The sequence below is a fragment of the Muscardinus avellanarius genome (genome assembly GCF_963383645.1).
Source record: "Muscardinus avellanarius genome assembly, chromosome: 2".
In the NCBI taxonomy this organism is placed as follows: domain Eukaryota; kingdom Metazoa; phylum Chordata; class Mammalia; order Rodentia; family Gliridae; genus Muscardinus; species Muscardinus avellanarius.
In genome coordinates, this window is record NC_137787.1 from 66,558,260 (window position 1) to 66,576,438 (window position 18,179).

Consider the following 18,179-nt stretch of genomic DNA (forward strand, 5'->3'; position numbering starts at 1 on the left):
TGGTATTGGGGATGGAACACAGGGGTTTTCTACCTCTGGGCTACACTCCTAGACCCATTTTTAAAAATTTTATTTGGAAACAGGGTCTCACTACATTGCGGAGAGCCTCACTAAGTAGCTGAGGCTGGCTTCGAACATGCACAGTCCTATCTCAGCCTCCCAAGTACAGGGATTATAAGCGTACCACCTATAGCCACCACACCTAGCCATGCACATATTTAATATAGTTCATTGGTGTCACTGTGAGGTGGAGAATCTAGATGTAGTGGCTCATGCCTCTAATCCTAGTACTTGGAAGGTTGAGACAGGAGGACCACAGGTTTGAGGATAGCCTCAGTCACTTAGGGAGGCATTCTGCAACTTAGTGAAAACCTGTTTCAAAATAAAAAATAAGTAGGGCTGAGGGTCTAGCTCAGAAAGAATGCTCCTGGGTTTAATCCCTAGTCCCATAACACACACACACACACACACACACACACACACACACACACACACACACGGAAAAAAGAGAACAAAGTTATGAACTCTCTGATATCAGCATTCTACTCAGAAATCTATTAATCATTTTCTCTTATTTTATGCATTAAATTTCAAAACTTAATTTGTTCATTACAGAAATCAGACTAGGTAAGACAATAGCTGGTCTTGTGGTAGATGGTGATTTGGCAAATAATTAAATAAGGGTCTGAAAAGTGAGCAGGGAGGTATTTGGCCACTTTTTGTGTTAGCTTTGGCATGTGTACTATACTGGGTACTGTATGATTCTTTGAAGCTAGTTTGACATAATGCAGGTTCCTTCTTTGTGATAAGCTTCCCACCTGTTTGACTAAGCTAAAGATTTAGCCACCAAAACAATATTCTTGTCTCCTGCTTTTGACACTATTTTAAATGGCCTCTATCTCAAAATTAACTTGAAAATATACAGACATCGACAGAACACTGGTTAAGCATTTCTCCACATTGTATACAAGAAGATACTGGTGTTTAGGACGTTTCCCTTAGATTGTAAGCATCTTGAAGACAAGAAACACATTTTCATTAAATATTACAGTTCTAGATGCCATTCTGTTTTGTTAAATTCTGGTGTTTTTCATGGTTGTAGGAAACTGTACTGGTCAGACCAAGGGAAGGACAGTGGCATTCCTGCCAAAATCGCGAGTGCAAATATGGATGGCACGTCTTTAAAAACTCTGTTTACTGGGAACCTCGAACATCTGGAGATGGTCACCCTTGACATCAAGGAGCAGAAACTCTACTGGGCAGTCACCAGCAGGGGCGTGGTACGAGCACCCTTTGTTCTCACTTCGGAGCTGGAGTACTGATTCCCAGTGATCTGAATTGTCTGGCAGAAGTTCTTGAACCATCTTACGTGGCACTTGGACCAGTGTTTATTGCCCTTTCTCCCAGTAACACTATCATGGGCAAACCTTGCCCCAGTTGAAATCCAGTTCTTTGTTGTATGTGCATCAGTAGTTCCCTATAGAATGATGTTTAATTTTCTCCCCCTCAACCTTTGTTTTTCTTCAGGATAAATTAACCCCATTTGTCACTTCTTACTTACCCCCTCAGAGACATTTATTTCATGATTTTTAAAGTTTCCCTTGAAAACAGACTCTCCAATAGCAGAGAGTAGATAGATGGATAGGTGATAGATAGATAGATAGATAGATAGATAGATAGATAGATAGATAGACAGACAGACAGACAGAGACTGAGCAAGCTTCTGAGCCCAGCAGCCTCTCCTAGCTTCATATTCTCTAATGGCCAAACACGGTTAATGTACACATGAGATTTCCTTTATTGGTAATTTTAAATTCCAAGATTGAGTTCATTATATTCTTCAGTAAGAAATAGATACTATAAAATTTATTCAAAGCTTCGTTGAAATAGTATTTGACCTTTACTGTTATGCTTATTCATCCGAGCTTGAGCAAAGCACACTGGGAACGCTCAGTAATAATCAATGGTCAATTACACATCGCTTTGCATGATGAATTGAATATGTGCCAGTTGCTTTTCAACAGCAGTGGCTTTAGATCTTTGGCACTGATGCTTTCCAGAATACCATGCAGTAGGTTTGGCATGGCATTCATGCCAGACTTCCAGTTCATTATCAGCTCAGCAAGTACTGACTTCACTCCTAGTGTGAATTTAGAATGACTCTTATTACTGAGCCCTGTTTAAATGTTGGAGACATGCTTTCATCATAAAATCGTCATCACAAAGTTTGATCCCTGCATACCTGAGAGCCCTGCCTCGAGCAGCACCCAGCACTCCAGCCGTGCTTGCTTGGCCAATATAGTCTGGTCACCAGCAACTCTGAGACTCATTTTCCTTCTTTGTGCTCTAGCCCCTGGAACACCTGTCAGCTTTTGGGGCATAACCCCTCTTGAAACTGCTGGGTTCCCTTGTTGGATGAGGCTGTGAGTTGGACCTCATTCATCTCTCTTGTCGGTACTCAGATTAGATCCTGGAATAGAGAAAGCACTTGAGACAGGTTTTTAGAATGAAATGAGACCAGCTTCATGTACATGTTTTCACGAAGCAGATGGTTTGTCATGTCCCCTTAGGGGATTCATTCTTATGAATTATTTTCCAATTTATCAAAACCATTTTGACTAAGGCTTGTCACCTATTTTAACACAATCCTTAGCCCTCATCCAGTCTTCCTGGCATGTGATTCTGGGGGACATGCTTTCTATCCTTATTGCAGAAACTGTTGGTGAAGATCTTAAAGCTAGGTGGGTCAGCTCCTGTGTGACGATGAACAGTTAGACATTTCAGGTACCATGGGCCAGAATATCACATGCAGGGACTAGAGGTTTAGTCCATTTTTAAAATAAATGAAATATACACAGTGGTATTTGCTTGACCTCCCACTCAGTCTAGTTGTGGTGACCCAAATAGATGGTAGATATGAAAAAACCCTATCAAGGATAGAGTGCCATATAAATTTTAGGTACTATTATTTGGAGAATATTAGTTTTAAAATGTTCTCTTCTTTCACTATGAAATAACTATTGAAAATTCTGTTCTTTTAGATTGAAAGAGGAAACGTGGATGGTACAGAGCGAATGATCCTGGTGCACCATCTTTCCCACCCCTGGGGGATTGCTGTCTATGGTTCCTTCCTTTATTACACTGATGAACAGTATGAGGTCATTGAGAGAGTGGACAAGGCCTCTGGGGGCAATAAAGTGGTCCTGAGAGACAATGTTCCAAATCTGAGGGGCCTCCAAGTTTATCACAGACGCGGTAAGCCTTTGTCATTGAATATGCATCAAATAACTTACCTCTGTAAACACCTGGCCCCATACAGTCCCAAGTACATACACCTGCACACAAACAGAAATTACCCCAAATATTTTTAAAATGGAACTTATGTCTTAAGGATGGTTAAGTGTCACCTGAAACGACAGAGAGATTTATGAGTAAACTTATTCCCATCTTTTCTTGTCACCCTAACTTACTCACTTCTGCTTCACTCCCTGCCACATTATCTATTTATTTATTGTCTGTTTATTTATGTATTAGAATATAATCTCCACAAGGACAGGTTTTTACCTGTTATGTTTACTGCTCTATGCCCAGTACCAAGATAGAGAATATTTGTTGGACAACTGCTGGGAAAGTGTTAGCAGGATAGACTCTTAAAGGGAATACTTATGACGTGAGAATATAATGCCCCAATAAAAGCACATTATTATAAAAAAGGAATACTCTTAGATGTTACCTGTTTCAATGGATTTTTTCCAAACATGATCTAGCTTTGGATTCGCCCCTTCAAATTGGCATTGCAATAGAGATTTATTTTTAAAACAAATTGACATTTTAGAGTTTTTAGTTTCTTACTGAAGATTATCAAATGTCCTACACCCTCAGTTTGTATCTTGGTATTCATTTTCTTGCATGTGAAAAAATCATTTTAAATATTCATATTTCATGTTTAAAACAAAGTATCATATTGTTGATCTTATAATTCAACTAATATAATTTTACATACTAATGCATAGGTTAAGAGATCAGAAAGGAAGGGGTTTGTATCCTAACTTTTAATCCTTTGATGCTTTGTAGAAGAGAAACAATTGATGCCCCATTTTCTAACTATTATGCAGTAGTTGTGGTGCTTTTTTAATATCTTTGGTTGTTAGTGTACAGTCTTTTAATATTGGTTTTAGGCTTTTAATCCAGGTACTATGTGTATGCATTAGTTTTTGTAATAAATTTCTTGTTGCCCCAATTTGAGTTGGAGTTGCAAATAGGTAGGGTCAAAAGTGACAAACTGATTTTGATTTCATTTAGACATTGCTGAATCCTCAAATGGCTGTAGCAACAACGTGAATGCTTGTCAGCAGATTTGCCTGCCTGTACCAGAAGGGCTGTTCTCCTGCGCCTGTGCCACCGGATTTAAACTCAATCCTGATCATCGGACCTGCTCTCCATATAGCTCTTTCATTGTTGTTTCTATGCTGTCTGCAATCAGAGGCTTTAGCTTGGAATTGTCAGATCATTCAGAGGCCATAGTGCCAGTGGCCGGCCAAGGTATGCCAATTCAGAAATAAGTAAGATTTGACTCCATCTAGTGCCAAGATGAAATCCTTGGTCCCATAAAAGCAATCTTTCATGTTTGGATTCAGCGCATAAGGACGTTTATCTTTCCCTTTAAATAAAGGGCTCAGCCTTGAATGGGTTTATAAATTTAGTAAGCATCAGAATCATCGGAGGGCCACTAAACACAGATCTGAGCCCTATCCCCCGATAGTTCTAAGTTAGTAGTCTGGGGTATAGCTAGGTAATCTGTGTATCTGACTAGTTCCCGGTGCATCCAGTTGTTGTTGGTTCATGAGAACCACAGGCCTTTGTAGCCTGGGTTTGTAAGAACCGTTACAGCATGGTGTTCAGAAGAACCATGTCCTGTTTCTGACTGCCAATGGAGATTTAGAGTAGAGCGTACACTACCATTTAAAACAGTAATCAGATAGCCCAGAAGCCTAATTTATAAATATAGGTTTGGCAAATTTAAGGAAGAGTCCACTATTCTAGCCCCTCTTTAAGGCCAGTATATTTATACAAGCACTTAATACTTGTATACTGTGAATGTACCAAATGATAACTGGACTTCTCAATGAATCAAGGTTTGTAGGTATACATCGCCACAAGAGAAACTAAGTGTTTATTGCAAAGCATGTATAGGAATAGAAGGTAGAGGGAGAGAAAAGGATGATGGGAATAGAGGAGTGGGAGAGACGGTCAGAAAAGACAGAACTGCCTCTGCCCATGCACTTGCTTGATTCTTATATTCACAGGTGCTTATGGGTTGTATTTGTTTTTCTGTATTTAAAAAGTTGTGGATCTAAGTTATCATCTGGTAAAGATTTATAAGTATATAGTTTTAACCTCCCAATTTTTCTTTTTCTTTCTCTCTCTCTTTTTTTTTTTTTGCGGGTCTGGGAATGGAACCCAGGGGCATTTGACCTCCGAGCTATACCCCCCTGCCCTAATTTTTATTTTTTATTTTGAAACCGGGTCTCACTGAGTTGCAGAGGGCCTCACTAAGTAGCTGAGGTTGTCCGCGAACCGCGATCCTCCAGGTCTCCGCCTCCCGACCAATTTTTCAATTTGAAAAAATTCAAACACAGATTAGGTGAAAGAGACTTCCTTATATCCTTGACCAATACTTAACAGTTGTTCATATTGTATCACATTTGCACCCTCAACCTCTGTGTGTGTATGAGCACACTGACATTCCTATGAATCTTTACTAGACAAATTTTAGTGCCAGATGTCATGACCCTTTACCCTTGCCTACTTTATTTATTTATTTATTTATTTATTTATTTAGTGGTACTGAGGGTGGAACTCAGAGACTTTCTACCTCCAGGCTACACTCCCAGACCTATTTTCTATTTTATTTGGAAACGGGGTCTCACTAAGTTGCTGAGAGCCTCACCAAGTAGCTGAGGCTGGCTTTGAACCTGTGTGATCCTCCTGTCTCAGCCTCCCAAGCGCCGGGATTATAAGCGTGCGCCACCACGCCCGGCTCACCCTTGCCTACTTTAGCACACAGCTGCAAAGGACATTATCGTCTAGTCATATCCATGTTTCCTCTATCTTTGTTCTAGCCAAGACCTAATCAAGCTTCATGCATTGCATTTGGAATGCCCTCCTAGTTGCTTTTAATCTGGAGCAATTGCTCATAGCTGTTGTATTTTATGACATTGACTTTTTTTTAAAGAGGTAGACCTGTCATCTTTTAGAATTCTTCATAGAGGATTTGTCTGTTTCCTTAGGTCATTAATCTGTCACTCAGTATATACCCTGCATAAACTGATTTGGTCTAATTGCTTATTAGAGTGAGTTAAACCATTGAAAAAGAATACTTCATAGGTGGTGCTGTGTAGCTGATACTGAATCTCTTTAGGAAGAATATAATGTCAGCTTAACTTGCTTGTAGCAATGCTTAAGTTTGATTAATTGGTTAGATGATTACCTCAAGATCTCCCTCCCTCCCTTCTAAAGGTATATTCCTCTCTTTTTAATTTCTGTGAACTCTATGGAGTTACACTTTGACCCTGTGAATATCTTACTTCTTAACTTTTTACCCATTGATTTTTAGCAACCATTGATGATGTTGGCAATGATTATTTAATTGGGGATTACAAATAGTGATTTTCTTATTCTGTCATTTCTGTGTATTTATTAGGTAATTTTCTTATATAAAGGGAAGTTCCCTTCTCCCAAGTTTATCTTTTAAAACGTTCATAATCATTGTGGGCCCAGGCTTTAATTTTTAAAACTTACTGTGTTATAACCCATTACCGAAATTGCACTTTTGTTGCACCAATTGATCCATTTTGGCTAGGGAAAGCTTCTTCAGGCGGCTCCCTGTACTTTTAGACCTGATACCATTACTGTCTGAGTGCTTCCCTGCTGCTTCTTTGTGCAGTAAGATAGTCCAGGCTCACCTTGTGCCTCCCCTGCCCAAACCTAGAATCAGCCCTTTCTCCCAGAAGCCAGAGTTCATTATTGTGGGAAATGCTATCTAGAAACCAAGTTTTGGATCATGAGGATGCTCATTGCAAGTGGCAAATAAATAGTTTTGTCTTTTAATGGGGATGGGGCATGGTTAGAGCAAGGAGTTGGGAACGAGATTTGAGAGGAAAGTGCTTATTGCAACTAAAGTGTTGCTTGATAATCTTTTCTTACATGTTCTAGGACGAAATGCGCTGCATGTGGATGTCCACGTAGCCTCTGGCTTTATTTACTGGTGTGATTTTAGCAGTTCTGTGGCATCATATAATGCAATCCGTAGAATCAAGCCAGATGGGTCTTCTTTTACAAACATCGTTACCTATGGGATAGGAGGAAATGGTATCCGAGGGATTGCGGTGGATTGGGTAGCAGGTATGTAAGCTGTAGAATAATTGTATAGAAAAGTCTTTTGCGTTCTCATCTCAGACATCTTATTTTAAGATGCTGGAGAGTTTATCCTGACTACATGTTTGTTTATAATTTGTTTTTCTAGACAATTATTAAGATCATTTAAGATACATTGTATGTTTATTTATTTTATTATTATTATTTTTGGTGGTACTGGGATTCCTGGAAACCCTCCTATCTCCGGGCTACACTCCCAGACCTAGTATTTATTTATTTATTTTTATTTGGAAACAGGGTCTCTTAAGCCAGCGCGGCTGGCTTCGAACCTGCGCTATCCTCCTGTCTCTGCCTCCCAAGTGTGGGGACTACAAGCATGTGCCACCACACCTGGCTACACTGTGTATTTAAATTAGGCTATATGTTTGTTAAATAAATGATAAGATGTGTTGCTGGGCATGGTGGCACATGCTTGTAATACCCGCGCTTGGGAGGCTGAGACAGGAGGACTGTGCAGGTTTGGAGCCAGCCTCAGCTACTTAGTGAGGCTCTCAGCAACTTAGTGAGACCCTGTTTCCAAATAAAATATAAAAAAGGTCTGGGAGTATAGCCCGGAGGTAGAAAGCCTCTGGGTTCCACCCCCAGTACCACCAAAAACAAACAAACAAAGAAAACCTAAGATGTGTTTCAGTGCACAGATTCATTACAGATTAATAAACTCATTTTCTTCTATTATTAATACCACAAAACTGCAGAGAAAATGGCTGGAAATATTTAATTATGTGGATTAGTGTTTTTCACGCTTAGATTCATGCCTTCTCAAATAGAAAAGTCTAAATTTTAGAGAAAGGGACATTCATATAATATAATCCATAAAATGGCATTTGTTTAAAGCCAAATAATTTTAGTCACAAATTCCTAATTGGTTTCTTTTGTTAATGTGTAAAAGTCTTTTTGATTTGTAGGCACCTTTCTTTATTAGTAGTTATGCTGATATGCCTGACTCAGTAATACATTAACTTAATTTTATCGGTTCATGGGCTTATGTTTGTATTAACACTCATTTTTAATGATACTCTGGGAAACAAATGTATTCTGATTTGGGAAATATAATCCAATTCTAATCACAGTGGGTATCATTGTGTGATATCAAGCGTGGTAAGTAGACCTTGAATATTAACATGTATTATGAAAATATTAACATGTATATGAGTTGTTTGCAACTGGTAAAATGGAAGTATAGTTAAAGAAGGTTTTGAATTTCTTTTTTTTTTTTTGTGGTACTGGGGTTCCTGGAAACCCTTCTACCTCTGGGCTACACTCCCAGACCTATTTTATATTTTTTATTTGGAAACAGGGTCTCTTAAGCCAGCGCGGCTGGCTTTAAACCTGGGCGATCCTCCTGTCTCCGCCTCCCAAGTGCAGGGATTACAAGCGTGCGCCACCACGCCCGGCTAGGTTTTGAATTTCTAAATTCCATTCCTGATATAGTATTTCTGAAGGGATGAGTGTAAGAAAGCAGGGTCAGAAAACTAGTCCTTTGTCTGTTTTCGTGAATAAAATTGTAGGATAGTGCAGCCATGCCTGTTCAATTATGTGCTGCCAATGTCTGCTTTCATGCAGCAATGGCAGAGCTGAGTACTAGTGAAAGATACCATGCACATTGCAAAGTCTAAAGTATTTACTAGCTGGCCTGTTACAGAAAAAATTTTTCAATACTGAGTTACAGTATTGGAGCTGAACACACACACACACACACACACACACACACACACACACACACCAAATACAGATAGGTATTGAAAAAAATCAGCATCTTAATTTAGTATTGGTCTGATTTGAGGTGTTTTGAGTGAGCTATGGTAATGAAATATGTGTGTCTTGGTAGGAGTATTGACAGTTCAACAACCGACTTTCAGTTATAGGGGGGATCACTATTCATGATGCTACCTTCACATGATAGTTGTTTTATTGTAGCATTCATACTGTGCTATAATACCCAAAGGTAAGCTGCCTGGATTTGGTGGCTTTTAGAAGTCTGTGAGATGAAGACTCTAACATTAGTTCTAAAGGCTAGGAAAACACCTCATGTTACTCTTAAGCACAAGGAACATTCAGTAATATTGGTAACAAGCTGAGGGGCTGCTTCCTTTGTCATGTTGAAATAGAAGTTTAGATCAGGATCATGTGTATTTAGAATCTTTAAAGTGAGTTCTAACCATTCAGTGCTTCAGGTAGAAGGGAAAGGGCATCTTGGAAAAACACACCTTTCAGTAGAAAGTGAGCTTCAGCATTTGCTATGATTTTTTTTTGGTGGTACTGTGGTTCCTGGAAGCCCTTCTACCTCCGGGCTACACTCCCAGACCTTCTATTATATATATATTTTATTTGGAAACAGGGTCTCTTAAGCCAGTGAGGCTGGCTCCGAACCAGCGTGATCCTCCTGTCTCTGCCTCCCAAGCGCGGGGATTACAAGCGTGCGCCACCATGCCTGGCTTTGCTATGAATTTTAAAGTGCTTTAGAAGCTGAAGATGGGTACATTTATTTTTTCTATACTTAAGGAAATACTTTAATTCCTACTTCTTTTCCTAAGCCTTCATTGAGACACTTATTATCTTGGGAAGTAACATATATAGATGCCAAGCTCAACCTTAGTTCTGAATTTCACAAGGATTCTTTTTCCTTCTTCTTCTGGATTTTCCTTCATCTGTATCCTCTTTCATTTTCCTCTAGGGAATCTTTATTTCACCAATGCCTTTGCAACTGAAACCCTGATAGAAGTGTTGCGAATCAATACCACCTACCGCCGTGTTCTCCTTAAAGTCACGGTGGATATGCCTAGACATATTGTTGTAGACCCAAAGAACAGATACCTCTTCTGGGCTGACTATGGTCAGAAGCCGAAGATTGAACGTTCTTTTCTTGATTGTACCAACCGAACCATACTTGTCTCAGAGGGCATTGTCACGCCCCGGGGCTTGGCAGTGGACCACAGCAATGAATATATTTACTGGGTTGACGATTCTTTAGATATAATTGCAAGGATCCATCTCAATGGAGGGGAATCTGAAGTGATTCGTTACGGAAGTCGTTACCCGACTCCTTATGGCATCACTGTTTTTGGCGATTCTATCATATGGGTAGACAGGAATTTGAAAAAAATTTTCCAAGCTAGCAAGGAACCAGAGAACACAGAGCCACCGAGAGTGATAAGAGACAATGTCTACTGGCTACGAGATGTGACCGTCTTCGATGAGCATGTCCAGCCCCGGTCACCAGAAGAGATCAACAACAACCCTTGCTTGGAAAATAATGGCGGATGTTCCCATCTCTGTTTTGCTTTGCCTGGATCTCAAACCCCGAAGTGTGGCTGTGCCTTTGGGACCTTGGAAAGTGATGGCAAGAGCTGTGCCATCTCAACAGAGAATTTCTTAATCTTTGCTTTGGATAATTCCTTGAGAAGCGTACACTTTAACCCTGAAGACCACAGTCCACCTTTCCAAGCAATAAATGTGGAGAGAACTGCCATTGCCCTGGACTATGACAGCATAAGTAACAGGATCTACTTCACACAAAATTTAAACTCTGGACACGGCCAGATTTCCTATGTCAGCCTGTATTCGGGGATCTATACTCCCACGGTTGTTGCTTCGGGTAAGTGCATTCAGGTGGAATTTGTATTGGAAATAGATTCAACAGGGATGATAAAACATTGGGATGATAAGGTGAAGTCTTTTTTTTTTTTTGGTTTTTGTTTTTGTAGTATTGAGGATTAAACCCAGAGCCTCATACATGCCAGATGAGTGCTCTACCACCAAGTTATATCCCTAGCCATTTTTATTTTATTTTAATTTTTGGTACGAGGGATTGAACTCAGGAAAATTTTACCTCTGGGCTGCACTGCCAGCCCTTTTTTCTTATTTTTTTTTAAATTTTGAAACAGGGTCTTACTAAGTTGCTGAGGCTGGCCTTGAACCTGTGACCCTCAGCCTCTCAGGTACTGGGATTATAGACAAAACCCACTACACCTGGCCTCTTTTTATTTTTTATTTTGAGATAGGATCTTTCTATGTTGTCCAGGATAGCCTTGAAGAACCCTTCTGCCTCAGCACCAGTACCTGAGATTATGGTGTACACTCTTACAGCTGGTGCAAGTGCTCTTAATGCATATTGAGACCCTAACATCTTTGTGTGTGTTTGTTTCTGCTGGTGTGTGTCCAGATATAGGGAGTGCTGATGGCATTGCCTTTGATTGGATCAATAGGAGAATTTATTTTAGTGACTACCTCAATCAGACGATTAGTTCCATGGCTGAAGATGGATCTAAGCGCACTGTGATTGCACGAGTTCCAAAACCCAGAGCCATTGTGTTAGATCCTTGCCGAGGGTATGTCATGGTCTTCTTTATTGTATTTTTGTCTGCTTATTTCTGAAGGGAGTGGGGCCAGAAATTATTTTATGTGCATATAAAGCCAACATTATACAGGTTTATATCATTATGGCTATGATTACAAGGACAAAAGAACATCAAGTAATTTTTTTCCCCTAGGAAGGGGAGTGCAGTATGTAACTCTCTTTGGTAGGAAAGGCAATGCTCTGACTTAGTAAATCCCCTGGGGCAAGTTATATGGGTAAGAATGGAGTAGTTAGGCTTTTCCACCATAATAATAACAATTGCAATTAAAGAATACTGCTACTTTTTAAAGTGCAAATGACTGTAAGGTTTCTTATGGTGAATTAATGATGACTTCTTTTGGATGACAAGGTATATGTATTGGACTGACTGGGGATCTAGTGCCAAAATCGAGAGAGCCACTCTGGGAGGAAACTTCCGGGTCTCCATCGTGAACACCAGCCTGGTTTGGCCCAATGGACTCACCCTGGATTATGAGACGGACCTTCTTTACTGGGCGGATGCTAGTCTGTATGTGTCTCTGTTTACTTGTATGGGATTGAGCAGGGATTCCCCTCCTACTTCCAAAGCAGTGGGATTTGCTGAATGAAAATATAATATGCTAGAAAGTTATTGCCTAAATGTGGAACCACAGGTTTTGGAACTATATATCCTAGCTTCACTAATATCTTCTATGTTATATTCTTTCTATGAAAATTTATCTGCATCATGAGATTGAATAATCATGAATTAAGAAAACTAAAGATGCACCACTAAATGTATATATAATTTCAAGTATAATTAAAATTGTAGTTACTAGGTCTATGACCGAAGAGTACTATATTACTATTGTAAAATATGAGTGACTTAAATATGCAGATATAAATTTTTTTCCTGGGCTTTATCATTCAGTGTCATTCATGATTTTCCTTAATTTTTGACTTTTGGCCATCTTCCTAAATAGATCTCTTTTTCTATGGCTTGTTTCCTCTCAACAGATTTCATACTGTTTTTCTTATAAACTTTCCTCAATTCTAATTTTGTATATAACTACTCCAAGTAAACCCCAAATGTCTTATATTCCAGTCTTCCTAGTTGAATCGTTGAAGGGATGAATGATCTATTTGTTATAGTTGGCACTTACCTGTCAGGAATCCTAACTTTCCCAGCTTATTTCCTCATGAGTTTGGTCTTGTGATGCCGAACACCTAACATTCAGATCTTTTCTTTTTCTCATCTGAAACACAGCAGCAGTTTTGTGTTTAATTTTGGACCATTCTAGATAGATACCTTAAAGCACTCTATCAATGCCAACTTGAGAAAGTCATTAAGGGAGTGAGAAGGACAGATAGTTAACTTTTTACCGAATGCCTACTATGCTGCCTAATGAGTTCCATGTGGTGCATACATCCTTCCATAATTCGTTCTCTCTCTCTCTCTCTTACATCAGCCTGCTTCCTTTTGGAAGATATCTCAAAGATTATATTAATCTCTGGAAGTCAATATAATCTGTAGGCCATTGTTTGGTTAGCAAATAAGACCTCCCATCATCATTAAAAAAAAATTTCAAGTGGCTGTATGCCCTCCTTGAAAAGACATTTGGGGGCTGGTATAACTGAATACCTGGGACCAACCATTATTCTTTTGGGATTTCAGCATTTTTTTCTTCTCTCTTTCCTTCATTTCAGGCAGAAGATTGAACGTTGCACCCTCACAGGCATGGACCGTGAAGTCGTTGTCAGCACTGCCTTACATACTTTTGGCTTGACGGTCTATGATCAGTATATTTACTGGACTGACTTCTACACAAAGAAAATTTACCGAGCTAACAAATATGATGGGTCCGATCAGATTGCAATGACCACAAGGTTGCCTGTCCGGCCTACGGGCATTGGCATCGTTAGGAAAAATGAGCAACGGCAGTGTAGCAATCCATGTGCGGAGTTCAATGGAGGCTGCAGCCACATCTGTGCACCAGGTAAGGGCCTGCCCATGGAAATGAAAACATGTAGGATAATCATAAAACCAACACCTGGTAAGGGAGATGAAAGGAGTATTCACCGCTAAGAAGATGAAAAAGTCCAAATTCTCCTTGATTTCAGGTAATTTATAGAATAGAGATAGGGTTATATTTTGAGAGGAAGACTTTGGTAGATTTCTTCTATTCTACCTGGAACACTTTTATGAAGGCACTTTAAATGCAAGCCCGAAGAAGATTGAAATTAAGATGAGGACTTCGGCTGGTCCTCTTCATGACCTGAATCGGAATTTCATCAATAAGCTTACCTTCTTTATAAATAGACTTAATTTTGCTGCTTAGAAGGTATTGTTTAAAGCAGGGCATGATGGTGCATGCTTGTGGTCCCAGTATTTGGGAGGCTGAGACATAAGGACCGCAGGCTCACAGCCGGCCTCAGGTACTTACTGAATCCCCCCACAACTTAGTGAGACCCTGTTTCTAAAATAAGGTTGGGGAGTGTTGCTCGGAGGTAGAATGCCCCTGAGTTCCATCTCCAGTACTGAAAAAAAAAGAAGGTATTGTTAATAGTTTGAAATGTGTCCAGTGATTTTTTTTTTTTTTCAGTACTGGGGCTTTAACTCAGGGATACTCTACCTCCAAGCCACATCCCCATCCCTACTTTATTCTTTATTGGGATTACAATTGTGCGCCACTACGCCTGGCTTGTCCAGTGTTATTTTATGATGAGGATGTATGTTTCATTATGTTTTATAGAGAATGAATTCATTCATAGGAATATGTGCTTTTTATATGGTTGCTTTGCAGATTTTTCTAAGAAAACCATTGCCACTGCAAATGTGAGATAATTGTTTAAAGATTAAAGTAGCTCATACATTAGGAATTTTGGTTGGTGTTTTTGATGAAAGAATGATGCAGAGTAGAGTTGAAAAGTTTATGGACAATATTTTCAGACATGTCTGGAGAGTATTTCATGTAGAAGCTGATGCAGATGCTATTCTGAAAAAGCCTCTATGAATGTTTGCTACACTAATCTTGTGCTTCTTCTGGGCCCAGGTCCAAATGGAGCTGAGTGTCAGTGTCCACATGAAGGCCAGTGGTATCTGGCCAATGATAATAAATATTGCATTGCGGACACTGGTGCCCGCTGTGAAGAGTCCCAATTCACCTGCCTCAATGGCCAATGCATCACAGAGCGGTGGAAGTGTGATAATGACAATGACTGCAGTGACGGCAGTGATGAGCTGGAAATCATCTGTGGTGAGTTGGACTCTCGGTGCTTTTGTTAGGAGCCAAGGACACCTCTGTGCCAGATGTTTGGTACAGAGTCATGCTCTGAATGAATGGGTTTGAAGTTAATGTCTAAGTGTCCTGTTTGAGCTGAAAATCATTTATTTATCTAATTTATTTTTCTATAGCTAGGTGTGGTGGTTCATGCTTGTAATCCCAGTACTTGAAAGGCTGAGACAGGAATGTATCACAAGTTTAAGGCCAGTCTCAGCTACTACTTAGGGAGGCCCTCCACAAATAAGTGAGACTCTGTTTTAAAATAAAGAATGAAAAATAGGACTGGAGGTATAGCTCAGAAGTAGAATGTCCCTGGGTTCAATTTCCAGTACCAGTAAATAAATAAATAAATAAATAAATAAATAAATAAATAAATAATAAAATAATTTTTCTCTAGTACTGGGGATTGAACCCAGGGTATTCTACCTCTGAGCTATACCCCCAGTCATATTTTATTTTTTTGTGGAACCCAGAGGCTTTCTACCTCCGGGCTATACTCCCAGCCCTATTTATATTTTATTTGGAAACAAGGGTCACTCACCAAATTGCTGAGAACCTCACTAAGTAGCTGAGGCTGGCTTTGAACCTGCGCAATCCTCCTGTCTCAGTCTCCCAAGCACAGGGATTACAAGCATTGCCTGGCTTCATGTTTTATTTTTTATTTTGAAACGTGGTCTCACTAAGTTGCTTTGAACCTTACTAAATTGCCGAGGCTGGCCTCAAACCTACAATCCTGTCTCAGCCTCTCAAATACTGAGATTACTGGTGTGCGCAATCACACTTGTCTTGAAAAACATTTATTTTGATAACCCAAACTCTATTTCTGTTAAATCACCTTAGAAGTGGTTACAGAGCAAAGCACTGTGTTTAAATTCTGGTTGTGCCATTTGCAATCTCTACAGTCCTGGGGAAGGTATCTAGCCTAAGACAGCTCATCTGCAAAATGGAATGATTACTAGTATTCTTGTGAGGAGAAAGAATGACAATATTTTAAAAACCTTGCCAGACATGGTGGCACATGCCTATAATCCCAGTTCTTGGGAGGCTGAGACAGGAGGATTGCAAGTGCAAGGTCAACCTCAGCCCCTGAGTTCAGTCCCCGATAACACACACACGCACACGCACACGCACAAACACAGAAACACATCCTTGCGTGATAAGCATGGTCCAGCACGGACCATGGTGCTATCTCTGAGCTACATCCCCAGGCTTAATTTTTATTCTTTATTTTGAAACAGGGTCTCACTAAGTTGTGGAGGGCCTCACTAAGTAGCCAGGGCTGGCCACTAAGGGCTCCAATAGATGACACTTATCATTTAATTACTCTTCATAGCAGAAAAAATTATTAATGTAATAATCATAATGACATCCTTCTCAATCCTAGCTTTCATGTGAATGAAGTAAGGCCAAGTGGACCTTTGCAGGGAGTTTCAAGATTGGCTACCTTTCCCAACACTCCATGTTGGAAATAGAAATTTTTATTTTCTCTAAATATATTGTTTTTGACTGCTTGTCTGTGATCGAGGGAAACTTTTAAATTGAGATTATAGAGAAATGAAATGCACTGACACTTTTTAGAAATGAAGATGATGCTTTAATCAAGAGATTGTCTTTCCATGTTTTTCCCTCCTCTTAGCATTTCACACCTGCCAGCCCACGTCCTTTACCTGTGCAAATGGGCGATGTGTCCCGTACCGATACCGCTGTGACTACTACAATGACTGTGGGGACAACAGTGATGAGGAAGGGTGCTTGTTCAGGAACTGCAATGACACCACCGAATTTACTTGCAACAATGGCAGGTGCATTCCTCTTGAGTTTGTCTGCAATGGCATCAACAACTGCCGTGACAATGGCACTTCAGATGAGAAAAATTGCCGTAAGTTTAACTGAAGTTATTGCACTTGGGGGCAATCAAGTATTACATCATGGGAGCTAACATTTTTTTTTTTTTAACATAAAATAAAGGCTTTCTGAAAAAAAAAAACCACAATATTTTCATCTAAAGCATGTTTCTTTTTGATATAATCTAGATGATTTTAAAAACAACTCTACCTCATATTAGAATTACTCACTTAAATTGATGGAGCCATACAACCATGTGAATATTTTAACCTTGAGTATTTTGTCCTTGGTTTACATATCTGCTAGATTATAAAATTAGCTTGGCAAAAGTTTTGATTGTTATAAAAGATACTTAACTGCAAGTTACAAAATCATTGCACAAATGCATTGTGGTTAAATTTCATTGTGCAAAAGGTATAAAATATCATGGTAACTAATATGATTTTTCTTTTTAGTTTTTCTGATAATTAGCTTTTAGGTTTGTTAATTTTTTTTTTTACAAACTTTCTGGGAACTGTATTTTAGTATCTTAGGAAAACAAAAGAGTAAAGTGCATACTCAAGTATGATGTTTTCAGTTTAAATATGTCTGTTTTGTGGCTTTTGTAGGTAGAGTAACACACAGTAGTTATCCAATCTGCCTTTTCTTCTGGTGTAGATATAGAACACAGGGCCTAGCATATACTAGGCAAGTGCTCTACCATTGACCTAGGTCTACTTTTTAAAAAATGTTTTTTTAATGGAAAATATCAAACATATGCCAAAGTAGAAAGAATAGTACAATTTACTCATTATCTAACTTAAAAAAATATCAACCAATGCCAATTTTGTTTCATGTGTTCCCCCCACTCCTTTTTTAGAATGTTAAAGCAACTCTCAGACATTTAAAAAAAAAACTGTAATGCCATTATAATACCTAGCAAAAGCAACAATACTTGATATTCTTGAGTACCTAGTCAATATTCAAATCTTGACATTTTTTTACTGTTAATTTTGCTCAATTTAAGATTTAAACAAGATCTGCACATTGGTTATTATTCATATATATATTTTTTGGTGGTACTCAGGTTCCTGGAAAACCTTCTACCTCTGACCTACACTCCCAGACCTATTCTTCATACTTTTTTTTTTTAACTTGGAAACAGGGTCTCTTAAGCCAGTGCGGCTGGCTTCGAACCTGTGCGATCCTCCTGTCTCTGCCTCCCAAGCGCGGGGATTACAAGCGTGCGCCACCACACCTGGCATTTTTTTATTTTTAGGTTTTTTAAAAAAAATTTTATTGGAGCAATGTAGTCATAC

At 39.3% G+C, this 18,179-nt stretch overlaps 1 protein-coding gene across 1 annotated transcript in view; it reads left to right on the forward strand.

Annotated features, from left to right (window-relative positions):
• The window catches only part of LRP2 (LDL receptor related protein 2), a gene marked incomplete at both ends in the record, with an annotated part of 215,934 nt that overhangs the window by 127,634 nt on the left and 70,121 nt on the right, over positions 1–18,179 (forward strand). The window contains 10 exons of the mRNA XM_080688848.1: positions 1,103–1,280; positions 3,042–3,255; positions 4,303–4,542; positions 7,216–7,404; positions 10,112–11,032; positions 11,600–11,765; positions 12,144–12,302; positions 13,460–13,749; positions 14,806–15,009; positions 16,673–16,915. Of these exons, the coding sequence (XP_080544974.1) occupies positions 1,103–1,280; positions 3,042–3,255; positions 4,303–4,542; positions 7,216–7,404; positions 10,112–11,032; positions 11,600–11,765; positions 12,144–12,302; positions 13,460–13,749; positions 14,806–15,009; positions 16,673–16,915 (2,804 nt within the window). The remainder of the gene's footprint in view (positions 1–1,102; positions 1,281–3,041; positions 3,256–4,302; positions 4,543–7,215; positions 7,405–10,111; positions 11,033–11,599; positions 11,766–12,143; positions 12,303–13,459; positions 13,750–14,805; positions 15,010–16,672; positions 16,916–18,179) is intronic.